We start from the raw sequence: 22,785 nt of genomic DNA, 5'->3' as shown, positions 1-22,785 counted from the left end.
AGAGGCACTCGAAAATCCTGAATACTCTTATATCCCTAACAAAATTCGGAGACCACCTAGGCTTCGGCCGAATAGTCACTACCTTCGGCGCAAAGTTATTCTGGGTCTGTTTGGCCACCCGATCGAATTCAGTTTCTGATCAGAATCTCCTTTTCGACTTTATAGTCGCTTGAGAGTATGACAAGGGTTGGCCGAGCCAAGTCATACCGAGATAACCATGCAGCTACCCAGAGACTGCCCTTAGAACCCTGAGCCGAAACGGACATAGAGAAGCTGATTTACGTGCTCCCCGAGTCCTAGGCGGCCCTTATAATGCAGGGTCGCGCACGCCTTTAAATATTGTTAGTGTATCACATAATAACGTAAAATGATTAATTTCCATAATTAGTTTATATTTTTATAAAATTTTAACGCATAACGTGTATTGTATGTTTTATTGTACACATGCTTCCTCAGAGGACGAGTTTCACGAAGTCAATGCCACGGTGACGGGCTGGGGCCGCTACAGCCTCACGACAAAGAAGACGTCACCGTACCTGAAGGAGTANCCATGTCTTACGGAACTCACGGCCAACGGGCCGATGAGACTTACGCTGGTTGCAGTCAGGGCCAAGGACGGCCGAGCTCCACCATGTCTTACGGAACTCACGGCCAACGGGCCGATGAGACTTACGCTGGTTGCAGTCAGGGCCAAGGACGGATGAACCCCACCATGTTCTACGGATTTAATATCGCTTCGGATGTCGCCTCTGCACTGCTCGGGTGACGAATTCAATATATTCAATATTCAGCGTTTCAAAATTTAACAGCCGCAACGCGCACGCTATCTAGCCGAAAATGGCTGCGTAATTGATGAAATTGGTTAAATTAAATCCTAAATATATTTTGTTCATACAATTAGCTGCCTAAAATCAATGCATTATCCCATAGGGATAAATCAAATCCAGTTTGGGAACTGCTCTTCACTGCATTACGTGTACGTCTTTCAATAGTGGAAAAATTTTAGGGTATAGTAGCTGACTTAAAAAAAGCTCAAAAAATGTTCTCTTGATAAAAAGACTACTACTATCGGAAAATTGCTGGAAGTTGATGATTAGCAGTTCTGCATTATCAGTTTTACTGATTGAAGGATGAACTGCGTACACGCAGTGCCTTTTAATGTGTCTATTATAAATAAAAAGGCCTCAAACCAACTAAATTCGTTGCTCTGTCGGACAGCATTCTATTTTTTACAGAACACTGTGCGTATGGCGAATAATTGATTTGAATATGTGCATTTTCTGGTAAACGATTTTTACTTTAACCTCTGTGCTGTAGTCAAAAGTTTAAAATTATCTGACAAATAGAGGAAGTGGATCTTCAAAAGCATCATCATGCAGCCAAGATTGTTCATCGTCGCCATCATGTGAGTTAAAGATTTTTTAACTACTTTCTCTTTACACTAGAATTGAAATATTAAAATGAAATGTAATGAAATTATTAAAATGAAAAGTGATTCATGTGATCTAGATATCATAATATAACGCTTCAATAATAAAATGAATATGCCTTTATAACCAATTTAAAATTGACTAATTTAATTAATTTTTATCAATTAAAGCAAGTAATTAATTAACTTTGAATAATTAATTCATTAAAATAATATCTGATCATTAACACCGAAAACCTCTTTTAAACAAAATTTATATTTTGAATACTAAATCCATCCGTTTTGATTAGCAGTGGAAACGGACACTGAACAGAAATTTTTATTTGCATGCATTGCTTTATTTATAACAGCAAACTGCTTGGGAATTTCTTATCTACATAAAAATTAATAGCCACGCTTAGAATCTTCGCTTCAAATGCGTCAAATATTACGCAATTTGATCCTCTTCCGGCTTTTTTTATGTAATCTTTGCTCCGCAGATTTTCCCTGTGACAAGAGTTACACGCATAATGTAGTAGTTACTCGGGTGGTGCAGTAGAATTAATCATGGATCTGGGATTTGTCTTACATATGTGCTCATGATCACATATTTTTTTAGTAAAGAGCACAATATAAATAATTTGTGGACTTAAATAACTAAACATTTTATACAATTTTTTTAGCGGTAATTATGTGTCCCAGTTTCAGCTACATATTTGATCAGCTACATACACCGCATAAATCAATTTATGGTTTTCTCTCGCAAGGTACGTGATATACGTTAATAATTTTCATTTTCACGAGAGAATAAATGCGTTTCAGGCAAACTATTAGAATCCACATAATACTCTGTATTAATTTCTGCAAGTTAAGATGTAGATAAAAAATTCCTAGACATCATTCACTCGCGCTAAATTGTTTCAAACAAATCTGAACGATCATCATCAGGGTTATCATCATTTGCATGCGGTGCATTGGCACTACTTTATCTTTTTTACTTTGAATCAAACACTAAAAAGTGATTTCAAGACATTTTATGAAGAGTTCCATATCTAATTCTACGAAGGAATGGTTCAGGTAGCGCGCCGTTCTTAATATGTGTTATTAGTTGTTCGAACGCATCAATTATATTTCTGAAAACCAGTTTTGAGCTTCGGCCTCGTCGCTACCCCGGCCAGGTTAACAGTCGGTGAACCTTTTGTCAATGCAGTTCTGTTACGAAGTATGGGGAGAGTAGAAATACCGTAGAAGTCAAGTAAATTCTATCATAGAAGTGAATTTCATATAATACCTTGACTTCTAATACCATAGAAGTCAAGTAAATTCTATCAAACATGTTATGAGATCTTTTAAAATTAGTTTGATTTTTCATGAAGTATTTGAGTTCCATTCCATTTTATGCATATTTCAAAGACAGTCTGTTAAAAAATATGATTTTGTTATTTGATACATTATCGAAAATGTAAGTATTAAGCGGTAGGATTTACGCATATTAATGGTTCGCTAGCTAAAAGGTACAATAGAGTCATGTTATTAATAATAATTTTTTAAATAATCTAGCATTCCTACAATGTTTAATTTTTCAAGATGACCTCAAAGAGCTCATTTGGTCTGCTGGAGGAGATCGCTGCTAAGCAATATAATGCTAAGACTTTCACCGATTAACTTCAAACTGCCTCTCATAATAAAATCCTAGTTTTAAGTTAATATTTCATTTATAATTTGTTAATGATGTAGAATAAGTTCTTTTCAATGACCTTAATTACCTTTAACGGCTTCATGTATCATTTTTATCTTTTTATTATCAATTATTCCGTGATGCTTATTCTCAAAAATAAAATGCAAAACACAATTAGAAGGCCTGACAGAATAACCGGCAGGTATTAAAGCTTATAAACGACATTAACTTTTTTATTTCTGCCAATTACCTTTAACATAATTACCTCTAACGGCTTCATGTCTCTTTTTTATATTTTTATTATCAATTATTCCGTGATGCTTTTTCTCAAAAATAAAAATACGAAACAAATTATATGAAACTTCTCATAAAATAACCGGCAGGTATTAAAGCTTATAAACGACATTAACTTTCTTATTTGTGCAGGGCTGTGATGGCGAAAGAGGGTCTCTGCAAAGGAGAGAGAAAGGCCAGACGTAAGTCAGCATCAATAACTGAGCTAATTTTGCACCCCGTGGTTAGTTAAATGCAACGAAAAAGAAATTGCTGCTTCATTAAAAAGCATGTGGTGAATCGGTAAAACGATGGGTGTCAATTAAATGTAGAGTAAAATGGCGGTTGATTCCGCCGTTCTAGACTTTCTGCATTGAATATATTGAAGTCCTATTGATTGATGGCTTTTTACTAACGTTATGACCAGTAAATGTTGAAATTTTTGTAACTCCTACATTTTTTGGCAAAGTAACGTAAAAATTAACCTTATCGAATGAAATCGTATCCATTGGTGACATTATTATTTAATAAAACTCGAATTCAGACTGAAAAATATGATCATTTCGTCACCTTCTTAGGCGTCGTTCAATTAATAGAATTCCAAGAAATTGTATCTGAGAAATCTCACAATTTACGTGTTGTTCTTCTAGGAAGAAAACATCGTTATAACCGCACGACCGATCGTCAAATCGGTGCCGATCTTTTCAGATTTTATCAGAACAAATTTGTTGCCCAATGGTAAGGATGCTTCCAGGATATAAAATGAAGCGTTGGAATTTCCTGTTCTATAGACGAAGAAAATGAGAATGAATATTGAATATTCGAAACGTTGTAATCCAGTAAGATGGATTACAACCGATTCTTTTGGGTGGATTCTTTTGGAAACCTGCTGTCCGATCTCCTAACACTAGCGAGAAGTTTTTTTGGCTTATTGAAAAAAAGATAGGAAAATTGTTGAGAAAAAGCATGCTCTGGTCTTCAATCAAACCTGCATAAATGGTGAAAAATGTAAGCAGAATGTAATGTTTCAGAATTGGATCTTCGTTTTGTTTTACCGAATCCTTAACTCCAGCTTAGAATTAATGATCTCACTTACTCACTTGGGAAGTAAGATCATTGAATATTTTCGATCGAATAAGAATTACATATAATATTCTTTCAAAATATTTTCAGGCGCTTAATCTATATAATTCAGTTAACGCATAGTGAATACACAGAGTAAGAGTGAAAAAATAAACAACTGGCGTGAGCGTGAGTGCAACGTTCACGACTGTACGGCGTGATCGAGTACCGTTCCACCACTGCACGAGTGGCCAAATAAAAAAACCAACCCGCCTCAAACAAGTGGTATTCATTCCTTCACAGTGACTGACTTGCTGGAAGATGTAACCCACCAGACATTTGACATTGAATCAATGTTTAAACTTTAAATTTACGTTGATTAAACATTTTTCTACATTTCTTTCTTTATGGGAAAAGGATCACTACTTCCTGAAGATGCCAACGCGAAAAATCTATACCTATGAGCGTTATTTTACATATTTTATCCTGCCCATTATCGTTCTATATTCCATTAATGACAGTGTGCCTTTTTTAAAGTTATTTTTGCAATGAACAAAGGTGCCGACATGCGCAATCTTCGTTTAGTTGAACCTCGGTGACCAGTAATAGCTAGTTTTACGCAAAAGGTTTCACTGAAGAATTTATTCCTCAAGTTTATGCTCCTTAATTACAATTAGTGCTCCAACTCTATAAGTCATGTTCGTTACTTGTTAAATTAGTGCTTTAGTCCTTAACTTAATGACCGTTAACTGCATGCATACTTAGAGCTTCAGTCTTCTAATTCATGTTCGTTACCTGTGAAATTAAAGCTTCAGTAATGAGCATACGATCGGAATCACACCAAAACATGCGCGCTTTAATTTTTTATTATGCATGTGTTAGCTTAGGCGATCACGACTTAAAGACCAAGAACGAGACGTTCAACGTTGTATCGCGCGTCAAGAGAGTCATCTGGCATCTACACTATTCCCCACACATCAACGTCAACGACATCGCAATCTTCGAACTCAGCGAGCCTGTCACCTTCAACTACAGCATCAGTGCCGTGAAACTGCCCCTCGACACTGGTAATATTTAACACTAGTGTAATTTAGGGAACTTTTCATTATTTTACTTTAACATGCTAATATTAACATTAACATTAAAATTAACATTAACATTAACATTAACATTGACTTGACATTAATATGTTAACATTAACATTGACATTAACATTAACATGTTGAAGTCTGTTATAGCATCCATCGTTTACCAATTTTGAAGATTCTGGCTAACTCAAACTTCAAAAATTGAAGTTTGACTTATCAAACGCGGGACAATTCAATTCGGTAAGACTTTAGATCAACAAAATTAATATGAATAATGTTGATAATGTACTTAACAAAATTAACACTTAAAAATTCCCCAAAGCGATGGTTTAGTGAACATTTTTAGAGAAACAAAAACAAAACATTTCTGTAAGGACTATTACTAACAAAATAGCGGGTTTTCCAAAATGTAGTGTCAAGACCGAAGGTTACCTCGAAGGTGGTAGTGTGTGCTACGGGTTAGTTAGCCTCCTGCCTATTCAGATGTGTGCCATATGTTAATTTCAACCTATTATTCATCACTGCTTTAAATAAACTGTGTATTTGAATAAATGCTTGTGGGAACAAGTCTTCATTAATACTCCGACGAAAACTCTTGTTAAACTGACTTAGTGAGGAACCCGATCAAGTTATTACAATTTCCGAATTTAATAATATGCCAGTTAATCGTAAATTTTTGAAGACATTCAAGCAGAAACGTCATTTTTTGTCGCACCTAATATGCCGTAATATCNAGATTTAGAATTTTGCTGAGTCGTAAATAGAGAACTTTGAAATAAGTTAGTTATCTGCTTAGTAAACCTCTTCATAGATGATGTGCACCCTTCAAGCGATGCGGTCCCAGGATTAAAGCCTTCACTCGTTTCCTAAGTTGCAAGAAATCACAAGAAAATTTCGAGACCAGTGACGGCACATAACTAAAGTGTAGAGTTGTATGTTTTGGAGAAGTTCTGGAACGGTAGTGTAAAAAACGAATTTCTTCCTATGCCTGGTTTGACGGAATTCAATTAATTAATTACTTACTTCCACAGGGAGATTCGGGAGGACCTTTAGTGGCATGCAACTTCAACTCCTGCACTCAGGTGGGTGTGGTGAGTTTCGGGTTCCCGCTCTGCACGAACGTCGGCCTCCCCGCGGTGTTCACGCGACTCACCTACTACCGCCCCTGGCTTGATAGTAACATGGCGTCGCTCAGCGCCATACCGGTCTAGCTTCTGTTAACGAAATACTTTGTACTAGATCAGGGATATCTAATTGAATTTCAAAAATTTAAATAAGTAAGGGTACGGATAATCATGTTGTCTAACTAATGTAGTGTGATATAAATTGTAATCGCATTAATTAAGGCTCATTTGGAACTTCCCGGTACGAACACGTCGAACTAAAGCGAAAATCATGTATATTGTAAATTTCTTTCGTTGAGTGACGTATCATCTGAATTTCAGAATTTTGTACAGGAATTCTTAATATGTTAAGAGGAAGGCAAGCACAAATTATTTGCGTCAGAACTACAAAAGCGCAATTCATACTCAATTATCCCTGCTTGGTGCTGATTCCATGCCGCGTCCCAGCCATAGTTTCCGCGATTCACTCCTCGGCCTTACAAATAATTGTATTAACTATCTTCCGACTGTATAACCAGTACAATTTTCAAAAAAAAATTAGGGCTTTGAATATTTGTCATATGTGCCTAGCCTGATTCTTGCTGACCCTTTGTTTTGCAAGGACCTGTGTCTGTGACGGATCATTCTAAGTGCCCAAGCATTAATGTCACTCGTTTGCAAGAATCAAAAATTCAATAGAAATTTAAAAGCAAAGAGCATTAAAAGAAAATTTATGATATATTTACAGAAAACGTTTGCAGAAAAAATGTTTTCGTGAAATTTTTGTGGAGGTTTCTTCGCTTTTAAATTTCTAGTAAAGTGCCCAAATCTGGCAGCATTGACTGGACGCGGATGAGTTGAATTGCACACCCTTGCGCCTGCTTATTACGGCTCTTTATGCACTTGCTGGGTACTAGGGAGGGTTTCATCTAGTTTGTTATTATGGGAGAGTAAGTTAAATTGATTAATCAGATATGATTGTACGTTACTAAATTGGGCATCGAGATAATATAGATTATTGAAATATGATAGTTCATTATTATTGAGCATCATGATCGTATAGATATGACAGATAAAATGGTACGTTAACACTGGACATCAAGATAATATAGATATGTCAGCTAAGATGGGACGTTAATATTGGCATCAAGATAATAAAAATAGGGCAGCTAAGATGGTACGTTAATATTGGGCATCAATATAATGTAGATAAGTCAGATAAGAAAGTTCTTTTATATTGGGCATCATGATAATATTTACAAAAATATTGTAATACAATATTTTTGACAATAAAGTATTTGTTCATGTATTTTCATACTTTTTGAAATTAAGTTCGTGAAGGCTTTCATAAATTTCTTCACTTCTTTAAAAGGGGAGCGTCTAGGGTAAAATTTTGGATTTCGGCTTTTCCGGTTTTTAGTCTCATCTTAAAGCTGACATTCTGATCTATCCAACGGCACCAAAACCATCTCTGTACGTTGATTTATGCGTTCACGACAGATCATGAAAGGGAGGTGGGTGGGGTAGTTCTTTAACAAATAGAATGGGAGGAAATTCGCTGCGAGCACTTTAAATAGAGTGTCTGCTTGAAGTGCACCTTAGTTACCCGCCTGGCGTCGTATGAGGAGGTGTGCATGCAGTCGCTCCCACCTTTGCGTTTTAGATATGGTCTTTACGCATCGAATGATATGTGTCTCAATGTTGTAGCTTAAAAATCCTAGGAGGAGATAGATTTCTACGGTACCCCTTTTTTGGACGTTTTCTAAGAATTTCACGTTTTCTTTCATTTTTTTCGAAAAATTTACACGAACAAAAATGTCTTAGAATTTTATTTTACATATGTGTACCAAGTTTCAGAGTGATCCGTTTGTAAATAGCCGAGATAAATTTTACCCTAGACGCTCCCCTTGAAACCAAACCGCGAAAATTCATGCCCTAGAACCTTGAATCGCAGCAGAACATTAATAACTTTTTCAACGTAACTGAAAATAAATAAAATCACTTGAGTCATAACAATTTGAAGGAAACTAGTGATAATATTTTAACCCTTTTTTACGGAAAATTTGACCGTAGTTAATGCAATGCATACCCAAATGATTACTAATTAGAATTATTGTGACTTAAAAAATAGATGAACTCTTTGTCGCTGCTGTAAATGTTATTCGAATCTGGTTGGTTGTCTCCGATATGGGGTTATCGACAAAAGCCACATGCTTGGCTGCCGGTCACCTCAAGAGATGCGGAGGCTTGGCCATCGTGCACAAGCACCGCGGTGATGTCAATGCTCCTTACGAGCCCTATAGGCCATCTTGCTGGACCGGTTTAGCGGATATTTGATCCTTCAGGACTCTCAGCAGAGATTCCTGAGCGAGGGACTCTTTGAAGAAGGCAAGATTTGTCGTACTTGGGGGCTCCTCGAGTGCGTCGCACTGCTGCTCAAAGTTCAGTCTTGCACCGCCACTCGCAGATCTCGACGTACTGGCTAAGATAAACTGATATNAAATTCTATCATAGAAGTAAATACCATAATACCTTGACTTCTAATACCATAGAAGTCAAGTAAATTCTATCATAGAAGTAAATACCATAATACCTTGACTTCTAATACCATAGAAGTCAAGTAAATTCTATCATAGAAGTAAATACCATAATACCTTGACTTCTAATACCATAGAAGTCAAGTAAATTCTATCATAGAAGTAAATACCATAATACCTTGACTTCTAATACCATAGAAGTCAAGTAAATTCTATCATAGAAGTAAATACCATAATACCTTGACTTCTAATACCATAGAAGTCAAGTAAATTCTATCATAGAAGTAAATACCATAATACCTTGACTTCTAATACCATAGAAGTCAAGTAAATTCTATCATAGAAGTAAATACCATAATACCTTGACTTCTAATACCATAGAAGTCAAGTAAATTCTATCATAGAAGTAAATACCATAATACCTTGACTTCTAATACCATAGAAGTCAAGTAAATTCTATCATAGAAGTAAATACCATAATACCTTGACTTCTAATACCATAGAAGTCAAGTAAATTCTATCATAGAAGTAAATACCATAATACCTTGACTTCTAATACCATAGAAGTCAAGTAAATTCTATCATAGAAGTAAATACCATAATACCTTGACTTCTAATACCATAGAAGTCAAGTAAATTCTATCATAGAAGTAAATACCATAATACCTTGACTTCTAATACCATAGAAGTCAAGTAAATTCTATCATAGAAGTAAATACCATAATACCTTGACTTCTAATACCATAGAAGTCAAGTAAATTCTATCATAGAAGTAAATACCATAATACCTTGACTTCTAATACCATAGAAGTCAAGTAAATTCTATCATAGAAGTAAATACCATAATACCTTGACTTCTAATACCATAGAAGTCAAGTAAATTCTATCATAGAAGTAAATACCATAATACCTTGACTTCTAATACCATAGAAGTCAAGTAAATTCTATCATAGAAGTAAATACCATATTACCTTGACTTCTAATACCATAGAAGTCAAGTAAATTCTATCAAACATGTTATGAGATCTCTTAAAATTAGTTTTGATTTTTCTTGAAGTATTTGAGTTTCATTCCATTTTATACATATTTCATTGACACCCTGCAAAAAAAATCATTTGTCAATTAATACATTATTTGAAATGAAGTATTTCGCCGTGCGATTTACGTATGAATGAACTAATTCAGATTTTTACGCATATTTAATGGCAAGGTACAATACATTTTTTGAGACACCCTGTAGAGTCAAGTTATTGATGAAAATTTTTTATTTTTATATGTGGAAAAACCAGCAGGTCTTAAAGCTTATATACGACATTAGCTTTCTTATTTCTGCCAATTACCTTTAACCTAATTACCTTCAACGGCTCCATGTCTCTTTTTAATATTTTTATTATCAATTATTCCTTGATGCTTTTTCTCAAAAATAAAAATGCAAAACAAATTATGTGAAACGTCTCATAGAAAAACCGGCAGGTCATAAAGCTTATATACGACATTAACTTTCTTATTTCTGCAGGGCTGTGATGGCGAACGAGGTTCTCTGCAAAGGGGAGAGAAAGGCCAGACGTAAGTCAGCATCAATAACTGAGCTAATTTTACACTCCGTGGATAGTTAAATGCAACGAAAAAGATGTCGTTGCTTCATTAAAAAAACGTGTGGTGAAAAGTTTAAACGTGTCAAATGAAAGCGCAAGCGTGTTAATTGAATGTAGAGTAAAATTACCGTTGAGTCAGCCTTTCTAGACTTTCTGCATTGGATATATTGAAGTCCCATTGATTGATGGCTTTTAAATTACGTTATGATCAGTAAATGTTGAAATTTTTGTAACTCTTATATTGTTTGGCAAAGTAACGTAAAAATTAACCTAATCGAATGAAATCGTATCCATAGGTGACATTATTATATAAAACTTGAATTCAGACTGGAAAATATGATCATTTCGTCACCCTCTCAGGCTTCGTTCAATTAATAGAATTCCAAGAAATTCTATCAGAGGAATCTCAGAATTTACGTGTTGTTCTTCTAGGAAGAAAACATCGTTATAACGCACGGCCGATCGTCAAATCGGAGCCGATCTTTTCCGATTTAATCAGAACAAATTTTTTGCCCAATGGTGAGGATGCTTCCACGATATAAAATGAAGCGTTGGAATTTCCTGTTCTATAGACGAAGAAAATGAGAATGAATAATGTATATTCGAAACGTCGTATTCCAGTAAGATGCCTTTTGGAAACCTTCTTTTCGATCTCCTAACACCAGCGAGAAGTATTTTTTTGCGTATTAATAAAACAATAAGAAGATTGTTAATAAAAAGCATGCTCTGGTCTTCAATCAAACCTGCATAAATGGTGAAAAATGTAAGCAGAATGTAATGTTTCAGAATTGGATCTTCGTTTTGTTTTACCGAATCCTTAACTCCAGCTTAGAATTAATGATCTCACTTACTCACTTGGGAAGTAAGATCATTGAATATTTTCGATCGAATAAGAATTACATATAATATTCTTTCAAAATATTTTCAGGCGCTTAATCTATATAATTCAGTTAACGCATAGTGAATACACAGAGTAAGAGTGAAAAAATAAACAACTGGCGTGAGCGTGAGTGCAACGTTCACGACTGTACGGCGTGATCGAGTACCGTTCCACCACTGCACGAGTGGCCAAATAAAAAAACCAACCCGCCTCAAACAAGTGGTATTCATTCCTTCACAGTGACTGACTTGCTGGAAGATGTAACCCACCAGACATTTGACATTGAATCAATGTTTAAACTTTAAATTTACGTTGATTAAACATTTTTCTACATTTCTTTCTTTATGGGAAAAGGATCACTACTTCCTGAAGATGCCAACGCGAAAAATCTATACCTATGAGCGTTATTTTACATATTTTATCCTGCCCATTATCGTTCTATATTCCATTAATGACAGTGTGCCTTTTTTAAAGTTATTTTTGCAATGAACAAAGGTGCCGACATGCGCAATCTTCGTTTAGTTGAACCTCGGTGACCAGTAATAGCTAGTTTTACGCAAAAGGTTTCACTGAAGAATTTATTCCTCAAGTTTATGCTCCTTAATTACAATTAGTGCTCCAACTCTATAAGTCATGTTCGTTACTTGTTAAATTAGTGCTTTAGTCCTTAACTTAATGACCGTTAACTGCATGCATACTTAGAGCTTCAGTCTTCTAATTCATGTTCGTTACCTGTGAAATTAAAGCTTCAGTAATGAGCATACGATCGGAATCACACCAAAACATGCGCGCTTTAATTTTTTATTATGCATGAATTGAAATATATGTCAACATCTCTAGTGAACAAAATTAATTCTTTGAAAATTTCCATTTGGCATTAGAATATATTATTAATTAACTTTTCACGATATATAGTTCCTACTTGAACTCGTTCAACTTGTATATTGAAATTAAGCTTAGCTGATCTTGGGAATATATGATTTATAAGATTCTTATTAAACAGCATCGTTGTTATTAAGAACAGCACCGCAGGCATTTATTGTCCTCCATGAAACAAAGTTTCCAGTTTTGAACATAAATTTAGATGTTTAACACTATATAGCACCAATAAGTTTTTCATTCATTTGTATTACCAATACCAATTTTATACCCTCATATATATATTGCAGATATAATAAAGAACATGAGTTGAATAGTACCAAAAACTTGCTCACGTAAACAATTTCATTGAAAAACTAGGACTCAAGAGAATATTCCCGTTGGAATACCGCGTGACTCACGGAAAAATTTGAAATCGCCGAAATAATTTCACTTCAATTGACTCGCAGAAGTTGTCTTAATAAAATATTTTGGCTCACGGAAATAAAATTCGCTAAAAGTCGTTTTTTTTTCGAAATTATATCTCTGGAATATTTTTGTCCCGGTCAGACATGATGGACCGGCCGCTGACGGAGAACCGCCTGGACGCTGTGTCTTACCCGCTGTGCAGCGCCGGCGGGTCGCAGGGCGCTTGTCTGTTCGGCGTCGAGTGTCAGCTTCAAGGCGGCCGCTTCGCTGGGTACTGCGGTGGCTCCGACCGAGTCTGCTGCATGGGTGAGATGAAGATACTCGCAATTACTGGTAACAAATAAGGGATAGATTAGTGTATGAGTGAGATAAAAAAACATTTCCGATGAGTCGCGCGATGACAAATACGGGAGAAATGAGTGCACGATTCTAGCGTTTTGCTTATTATACTCATTCGGTGTCTCTGATTATAGCATTCAATTCTCAGAATATTATCGTAGTCGAGGCTTTGCAGAGATATGATTATAGAGACAATATTTCATGCGTATATTATACCCGCATGCCATTCATTAATTATGTGTAACAAGCCGTTTGTAACACATAAGTCTCTCAACTTATGAAGAACAACTAAGCTCAAGATTAAATCCAATGCTTTACATAAAATTGTTTGGCAATGAGATCCCATTAATTTTATTTTCGACTCCTCAACATACTTTTATTCAATTATAAGAAAAATTTAGGTTAAATTTCCAGCAAATAGATTGACCACATAATTGGAAACACCTTCGGTCCACTAATAACCTGTCCCGATGTCAAAGAAGCCTCGTTCATTTCCCAATAATTTCAAATCATTCCAATTAAACGTTGGAACACGGTATAAAAATTCGCTTTATATTCGTGTTTTTATTTGCTCGCGTATTTCTCTGTAATTGCAAAGTTTTTGCATCAAAATTGACCAAATTGCGATTTCGCACCAGCGATCAAAGCTAGTAAGGTTTAATCCTTCACTTTATCTAATGCACCTTATTCAGACGGGTGTTATTGTGCTTCAAGCAGCTCTAGTTTATAAGCCTCCAACCTACTTTCTTAGCTCTCTTTCGTGACATTGAATTTCCATTGTCGTTAATTTTTGAAACAAGTCACGCTCTGTTAATCGTGATAAGCGAAACACTCACACGCGTCACGAGTTTTCTAAGCTCTAAAAAATCTTTACTAATGCGATTCGTTGTACGAAAAATCGTGCGACGAATAAAGCCTTCTTTAAAAACTGAAATGCTGTTCTTGCAGTGGACAAAACGTGCTGGGCGACTACGAGCGCTCATTCAGTCACGTTCCAGAATCCGTCTTTTCCGAAGCCCAACGAAGAGGCCGTCTTGTGTCCCCTCACTGTGGAACTTGGACGGGCGGTCTGCGCGGTCAGGTGACGTATGAAAGAACTTTAACAATCTACTTTATTTATTCTTCAGATTATTTTTGCAAATGTCGAAATTTAAGAAAATATGATATATTTAAATACTATTTACTACGGTATGCTCCTAGGCTCATAGACATGCTCATGAGGCCACCCACCAGATTTGAGGCCACCCCCCCATTTCATTGATGAACATCGCCCAAAACTGCCTACTTTTCACTAATTAGCGTTATATTCTACTAATACGGATAGACCAAGTTCCCAAAATTTTGCCTTATATATTTTATTTAACTGTTGTTTGTTGAGCTACACTCTATACGAGATTACCTGTCTTTTTTCCTGGCTCAATGTTACTACATCATCAATTTTTACTTTAGATTCAATCTGATCGCAAAAAAGTTTTTGTTTAAATTAACAAATCTAAAAACTCTCTCCGTATCGAACGAATGCCTTCTGCATTGTTATGGTTATAATGTTATTCTTACGATGCTGAGTTATAATGTTATTCCAATGATGTTATGTTATAATATGATTCTTATGATATTATATTATCAATGTTATTCTTACAATGTTATTCATATTCATTACAACGCCTCTTTGTAACAGAGTGGACCTGAATGTGCTGGAGCTGGCGCAGTACGAGGACGGTGTGTGCATTCGTGACACACTCACGCTGCTGGGCTCAACAGAAGGCATAGCTACGCCCGTGTGTGGCAACATGACGGGATATTCAAGTTGGTCATACCTTTAAATACATATAATTAAATGAAGATACATATTATGAAATTATGAAAATTAATGAATATCGGCTAAGGTCTCTTTTACTAAAAAATATACGAGCTTCGTATTGAAGTGTTTCAGGGATATTCAGGATAAGAACCGAACATATACATATAATCCGTTAGGGAGGAAAGTACGAAAAGACTCATACATACAATTTATTATTTATCCAATATTATGTATATAATTTCTTTTACATAATTTATACAACATATAATATCATATTAATATTATATAGATTTATATATAATATATATTAATAGATATATGCATAAGTTAGGAAATATTGCGATGTTTTTGATGAAATTCCGCGACGCGGTGTAATTGTGAGGCAAAATTGCGTCGCACTATATTCTCGGTGGTTATTTTATATACAGTTGTGCCACACCGAAAAGATATATGCAACTATGCGACATGCTTTTTAACGCCAACCTCGTTAGGTTAGGGTAGTAAACATTTTAGTTTTAGGGTTAGGTTCAGCCAGGTCAAGTTTTTATAAATTTGAATAGGGTTTAAAAATGCCAGCTAATCATAGTCTCGGAATTTCGAATTATCACAAGTATATAGAGATACGTATAATAAAATATTATTAATAATAATAGTTTTACTTACGTTGTTTTTATCATAATTATGTTTTTTTTATTATCAAGATTATTATTACTTGCGTTTCATTCAACTCTGAAACTCTTAAATATGCAATTAAAACATTTCCTTAACCATTGATGAAGTTTTTCTAAGGACACCTAACTTTGCTCCATTATCTTTTACGAGCTTCACAGCAGCATTCAAAATTAAACATTTTCTTCTCTATTAAAGAATATTTTCTCGGGGCACCAAAGTTAGCCCTTTTGCTTCACAGCAACATTCAAACTTTAATCATGCGCGCCAGCTTCACAGCAACGTTCCAACTTTAACATTTTCTTCGCAATTAAATAATTTTTTTTCAGGGACCCTAATTACGTTATCCTATTTTTCATGCGCGCCATAGCGACGTTCCTGGTGAAGGAGCTCGGCAAGGTGACGGTCTCGCTGGTCGCGCAGAGTACGCACAGGTTCTCCATCACTGTCACGCAGCTCGGCTGCGCCGCCATCCCTAAGTTCATTTGTGAGCGAAATTAAGTGCATTTTTTAAAGAATGTATAATTTGCTTCCAGTGCTGAGGATATTCATTAAAATATATGTAACACAGTGGCTATTCAGGACGGGCACAAATATCCCTAAGTTTATTGTGAGGGAAATTAATTGTATTTTTTAAAGAATATATAATTTGTTTTCATTGCAGAGGGTGTCCATTAAAATATATGTAAATCAGGGGTTATTCAGGGCCTGTGCCAATATACCTAAGTTCATTTGTGAGGGAAATTAAGTGTATTATTTAAGAATGCATAATTTGTTTCCAGTGCTGAGGATATTCATTAAAATATATGTAAATCAGGGGTTATTCAGAGCGGGTACCAATATCCCGAAGATCATTGGTGAAGCGTATTTTTTGATGAAAAATTTGTAATATATTTCAGTGATGAGGATATCATTGATATATAAATGTAGTTGTTATTCATTGTTATTATTTATTTGTGTAAGAGATTATTGATGAATATTTGTGAGTTCAATTCAGTGCGGAAGTAATTAGAGATCAGTGCACAACATGCCATTTTGATTTTTTAATCTTTACCAATTCACGATTCCGACAATCAAATGATAATGAAACTTTCAACCGTTCCACTAACGATTTTTTTTCGTACTTCAGCGCCCACCTACTCGGGCGTGCGCAACGAAGACGCGGTCTTGTACAACCCTCCTCCTGAACCTGCAGTAGATAAACCTACAATCATACTCAGAAACGACAGCAAAACAAATGAGACTGAGACTACGACCTTTAACCCCGTCGTCAGGGACGATGAGGGAGAGGGTGGCCCCACTACTACCGCTCCGAGGGCAGACGAGGGAAAGAAAGATGACGATGAAGGAGGTGAGTGTAGGGATGAGAGTGGGGGTTTTAGTTTTGCAGTTTTAGGGTAGATTTTTTGGTGTTTTTAGTGTAATTTTTTGGGTTTATATGGACTCGCAAGAGGTCCAAACTACGCTCCTGAGGGGCAAATATCCTTCAGGAACTACAACGCCTGCTCCTGGCGTGAGTATTAAGGATTTCCTGCACCACGGATACATTTTTTTCAATGATATCATTCAATTTAGTACAGACGTTCATAGCTTTTTTGTTTGTTTTTATGTAGCTGGTTGAGAAATTTTTTCACAGATTTGAAATAAGTTTGCGAATTGTGAGTAAATTCTGGGGGCAATGAGTGTAACAATGTTCTCAGACCGATAAATTTGTACTCATAAATTTAATTTTTTCATCTGCATTTTGGATTTGAACAGAAAATAAATGCTTCCAATGAGTACTTAGAATTCGCAATAGATCACCTCCTTTTGTAACTTAGATGCTTCTCAGCTCAAATATTTTTCATTGCTGTGTATATCTCGCAATTAGAGAGATCCATTCACGCAATTTTCCTAAAAAAAATTATTTACTGATTTCCAAACTTTGCTTTCCAATTTTTTTTTAAATCAAACTCGAACATCCTGATGTTTGAACATTGTAGAATCCAGTGTCTCCGATGTTACACATGTACAATGAATTTCTATTTCTATTTTCGAATATTAAAATAATTTTTACTTTTTTCAATATTAGGAAAAACTTAAAATTCGCAAAATTGTTTATTCTGTTAATTGATTCATTCGTTGTCTCCGATTTTACGCAAGTGTGCAAATTTTCAGATCGATTGAACTGGTAGAAGTGTGTTAAATATCGATTATAAGATTTGTATCAGACAAACAAACAAACAAAAAGAAGTGAAGTTAAAGAGAAGGAAGTCCATGACTATGGAGCTCACGTACTTAACCTGTGTCGATACCACGGCTTTAAATAATAATATTAAAATTCCCAACTTTTACAGACAATTTAAGTTCTGTAATTAGTCCATGAAAATATTTTTTCGACTTAAACTTTTGTATAAATTTCAAGGAGTGATTACATTTCCGTTGATATTTAATAATAGCTTTTGATTTCCAGGTGATAATCGGTCATTTTCCTGACGGTTCTGAAGGAAACGAAGATGAAGAAGAAAATATTTTCACCGACACCCTGGATGTCACTCCTGCCGTTTCTGGCTTCAAACGAGGCAAGTTCAGTTTTTTTAATTAAAACGCGAATTTCCTATTGAAAATTGAAATTTTTCCAACTGAATGGTTTAAAATTTAAATTAACAAATCGACAGCCAGATTGCCGCAACAATTCATTTTAATTTGAGACTTTTATCTCTGTGCGTATGCGTTGATTTAATTTTCCATAAGTCATGTTATAATGATTGGACTGGATATTAACTCTACTATGTAGTTATGCCCGGTATCTATGTACTTGAATCCTAACGTTGCTTTTAATAATATCATATTGCTACAAAATAGTAAAACATAAACTCGTATAATTCACCTGATGAACAATTTATGTTTTCACGTGCTTTCTTCGGTTCCACAACGAATTTTCAGCCTACGAAGTGAGGAAAATTAGTTTTCAGAGTGAAGAGAATTCTTTTCAATGACCCGTGCAGAAACAAGCACGATGCGTCGCAAAGCGAAATCGTTTCAAAGTATTTTCGATTTTAATTTAAAACACCTAATTTTACCTTATTACACTTTTTTGTTTTAAATGATTTNCTGTCTCTTATACACATCTAGATGTGTATAAGAGACAGTTGCAGGTCATTCAAGAAAGGAATTGATGCACTCCGGGTTAGCTTAGGCGATCACGACTTAAAGACCAAGAACGAGACGTTCAACGTTGTATCGCGCGTCAAGAGAGTCATCTGGCATCTACACTATTCCCCCCACATCAACGTCAACGACATCGCAATCTTCGAACTCAGCGAACCCGTCACCTTCAACTACAGCATCAGTGCCGTGAAACTGCCCCTCGACACTGGTATTATTTAACACTAGTGTAATTTAGGGAATTTTTAATTATTTACTTTGAAGTTTGTTATTTCGTTTAACAATTCTGGAGATTCGGGATAACTCTAACTTCAAAAATTTAAGTTTTACTTGCGTATTAAACTCGGGACAATTCAATTCGGTAAGACTTTAGATCGGCAATATTATAGAAAATCAAATGATATTCTATAATAAAATAGGCTAAAATAATATAAATAATGTAGATAAAGTACTTAACAAAATTAGCATTTAAAAATTTCCCGAAGCGATTGCTTAGTGAACATTTTTAGAGAAACAAACACAAAACATTTCAGGATGTAATAAAATGGCAATTATTAATCATAAATTTTTGAAGGCATTCAAGTAGAAACGTCATTTTTTGTCGCACCTAATATGCCGTAATATCGAAAGGAAATTTCATTTATGTGCCAGTTTTTTTTTTGCCAAGGAAACAATTTTCAAAGCTTTTTACATTTTCAGAAGAATGATTTGTTTATACAGTTAGTTCCATCCGGCAACTCAATTATAAATTGCGAAATAAGTTCCTCATATTAATAAAAGTTTCTGCTTAATCCGTCTGAGCAAGAAATATTAACTGATTTGATGAACACTTTTAAATTACCGAAGTCATCGCTTGAAGTAAGGAAAACTCAACATAAACAAATTACCCCCCGTAGCGTCAATACACTATGAAAATGTTACCAAATATTTTTTCGGGATTTATTTAATTCCAACTTCTCAAGTCATACAATTTCCGATGATTTAAGTTATTGTTATCACTATCACGCGTCGAATCCCATGAGAGATAAATAATAAATTTAGCAATGTAGAGGCACTCGAAAATCCTGAATACTCTTATATCCCTGACAAAATTCGGAGACCACGTGGGCTTCGGCCGAATAGTCACTACACTCGGCGCAAAGTTATTCTGGGTCAGTTGGCCAACTGATCGCAATCAGCGACTAGTCAGAACCTCCTGGCCTTCCTCAGAGGACGAGTTTCACGAAGTCAATGCCACGGTGACGGGCTGGGGCCGCTACAGCCTCACGACAAAGAAGACGTCACCGTACCTGAAGGAGTACACGGGGCCCATCCAAGATGCCGGGGAGTGCGCCAAGGCGTGGAAGAATGCGAAAGTCACGGCCTACACCGACAAACATATTTGTTTGGGCATCGATAAGGGCACACCCTGCCATGTGAGTATGCCTTATTAACTTAAATTGTTAATCATTTGGATTAACAATTTACTTGGATTCACATGGTTGGATTCACATGGTTGCTATTAGATGAGTTATTGCTTGCAAAAAATGCGTGAATGTGTGTGGCACTTATATGAATATTCCTGCCAAGACGTTTTTTGTTTACCAAAGAAGATTTAGAATTTTGCTGAGTCGTAAATAGAGAACTTTGAAATAAGTTAGTTATCTGCTTAGTAAACCTCTTCATAGATGATGTGCACCCTTCAAGCGATGCGGTTCCAGGACTAAAGTCCTTCACTCGATTCTTAAGTTGCAAGAAATCACAAGAAAAATTCGAGATCAGTGACGGCACATAACTAAAGTGTAGAGTTGTATATTTTGAAGATGTTATGGAACGATAGTGTAAAAAACGAATTTCTTCCTATGCCTGGTTTGACGGAATTCAATTAATTAATTACTTATGTACACAGGGAGATTCGGGAGGACCATTAGTGGCATGCAACTTCAACTCCTGCACCCAGGTGGGTGTGGTGAGTTTCGGGTTCCCGCTCTGTACGAACGTTGGCCTCCCCGCAGTGTTCACGCGACTCACCTACTACCGCCCCTGGCTTGATAGTAACATGGCGTCGCTCAGCGCCATACCGGTCTAGCTTCTACTAAACCGGTACTTAGCTTCTACTAAACCGGTACTTTAGCTTTTGCTAAACCGGTAATACTTTGTACTAGATCAGGGATATCTAATTGAATTTCAAGAGAAAATTTATATAAGTAGGGTACGGATAATCATACTGTCTAATTATTGTAGTGTGATATAAATTGTAATCGCATTAATTAAGGCTCATTTGGAACTTCCCGGTATGAACAAGATAAGCGATCTGCATGTTAGCTACTCACGTATTAGGTCAACATCTTGGAAACATTAAAAGTATAATATTAGAATTAAATTGCGGTGTTTATTAGAAAATTTTCTTTATCAATTGACTGAATTTTTATTCTCAGTGTTTCTTCTTAAACTTCACTACGACAGCTTGGGATTTGCCGCAAGAGATTAGAATATCAAAACGTCGAGCTAAAGCGAAAATCATGTATATTGTAAATTTCTTTCGTTGAGTGACGTATCATCTGAATTTCAGAATTTTGTTCAGGAATTCTTAATATGTTAAGAGGAAGCACAAATTATTTGCGTCAGAACAACAAAAGCGTAATTCATAGTTAATTATCCCTGCTTGTTGCTGATTACATGCCGCGTCCCAGCCATAGTTTCCACGATTCACTCCTCGTCCTTACAAATAATTGTAATAACAATCTTCTGACTGTATAACCTATACATTTTTCAAAAATCCAGGGCTTTGAATATTTGCCAGATGTGCATAGCCTGATTCTTTTTGACCCTTTGTTTTGCAAAGACCTGTGTCTGTGCCGGATCATAATGAAATGCCCAAGCATTAATGTCACTCGTTAGCAGGAATCGAAAATTCACTAGAAATTTAAAAGCAAAGAACATTTTAAAAAAATTATGATATCTTTATGGGAAACGTTTTCATAAAAAATGTTTTTGTGACATTTTTGTGGAAGTTTCTTCGCTTTTATATTTCTAGTAAAGTGCCCAAATCAGGCAGCACTGACTGGCAGTTGTTGCAAACCCTTGCGCCTGCTTATTGTGGCGCTTCACTTGCGGTGTACTAGGGCGGGTTTCATTTAGTTTGTTATTATAGGAGAGCAAGATAATATCGATTTATCAGACAATATGGTTCGTTATTATTGGACATCAAGATAATATGGATATGGAAGACAAAGAAGTTCGTTATTATTGGACACCAAGATAATATAGATATGGATGATAATGAAGTTCGTTATTATTGGACTTCAAGATAATAAAGATATGGCAGCTAAGATGGTACGTTAATATTGGGCATCAATATAATGTAGATAAGTCAGATAAGAAAGTTCTTTATATATTGGGCATCAAGATTATATTACCATGAGCGATAATAAAATGTCATTTTTTGAGCATGTAATTAGTGTAATTGTGTATGGACTCTTTAAATTAATATATCAAGTTCCCGACTGAAAATCAAATGATATCGATCTAAATGATCGTGTATTCTTATAGGCGCTGTAGTTATAACTGTTATTTTAATGGTATTTGTTGATGGATAAATAATAATAATCAATACCGATAGCTAATACATTTGATCGATTTGTTTGCATTAAGATTCTACCACAGTAACACTTTGCGCATGAGATATTTTGGGCGATAATTGAATTCAGCGTTCTTCAGCTTCTCCATATACGCTTCGGCTCAGGGTTCGAAGGACAGCCTCTGGGCAGCTTCCTAGCTCGGTATGCCTCGGCTCGGCCAACGCTTGTCATACTCTCAGGCGACTATAAGGTTGGATAGGAGATTCTGACTGTTTTCGATCGGGTGGCTGAGCAAACCCAGAATAACTTTGTCCTTAGTGTAGTGACTATTCGGCCGATGCCTACGCGGTTCCCGAAT

The 22,785-nt window shown here is 35.7% G+C and overlaps 1 protein-coding gene across 1 annotated transcript; it reads left to right on the top strand.

Annotated features, from left to right (window-relative positions):
• The first annotated feature begins 1,220 nt into the window (after positions 1-1,220).
• Positions 1,221-22,703, top strand: LOC108669735. Its single transcript, XM_047882693.1, has 12 exons — positions 1,221-1,405; positions 10,666-10,715; positions 13,053-13,217; positions 14,199-14,331; positions 14,929-15,056; positions 16,091-16,207; positions 16,850-17,071; positions 17,172-17,233; positions 18,173-18,281; positions 18,848-19,078; positions 20,077-20,282; positions 20,756-22,703. The coding sequence occupies exons 1-12, from the start codon at positions 1,374-1,376 to the stop codon at positions 20,933-20,935; spliced, it is 1,635 nt and encodes a 544-aa protein (XP_047738649.1). The 5' UTR covers positions 1,221-1,373; the 3' UTR covers positions 20,936-22,703.
• The last annotated feature ends 82 nt before the right edge of the window (positions 22,704-22,785 follow it).

Source organism: Hyalella azteca, unplaced genomic scaffold (assembly GCF_000764305.2).
Source record: "Hyalella azteca isolate HAZT.00-mixed unplaced genomic scaffold, Hazt_2.0.2 contig11100, whole genome shotgun sequence".
In the NCBI taxonomy this organism is placed as follows: domain Eukaryota; kingdom Metazoa; phylum Arthropoda; class Malacostraca; order Amphipoda; family Hyalellidae; genus Hyalella; species Hyalella azteca.
Note: the sequence above shows the minus strand (reverse complement) of the source record. Positions and strands in the feature narration are given on the sequence as shown.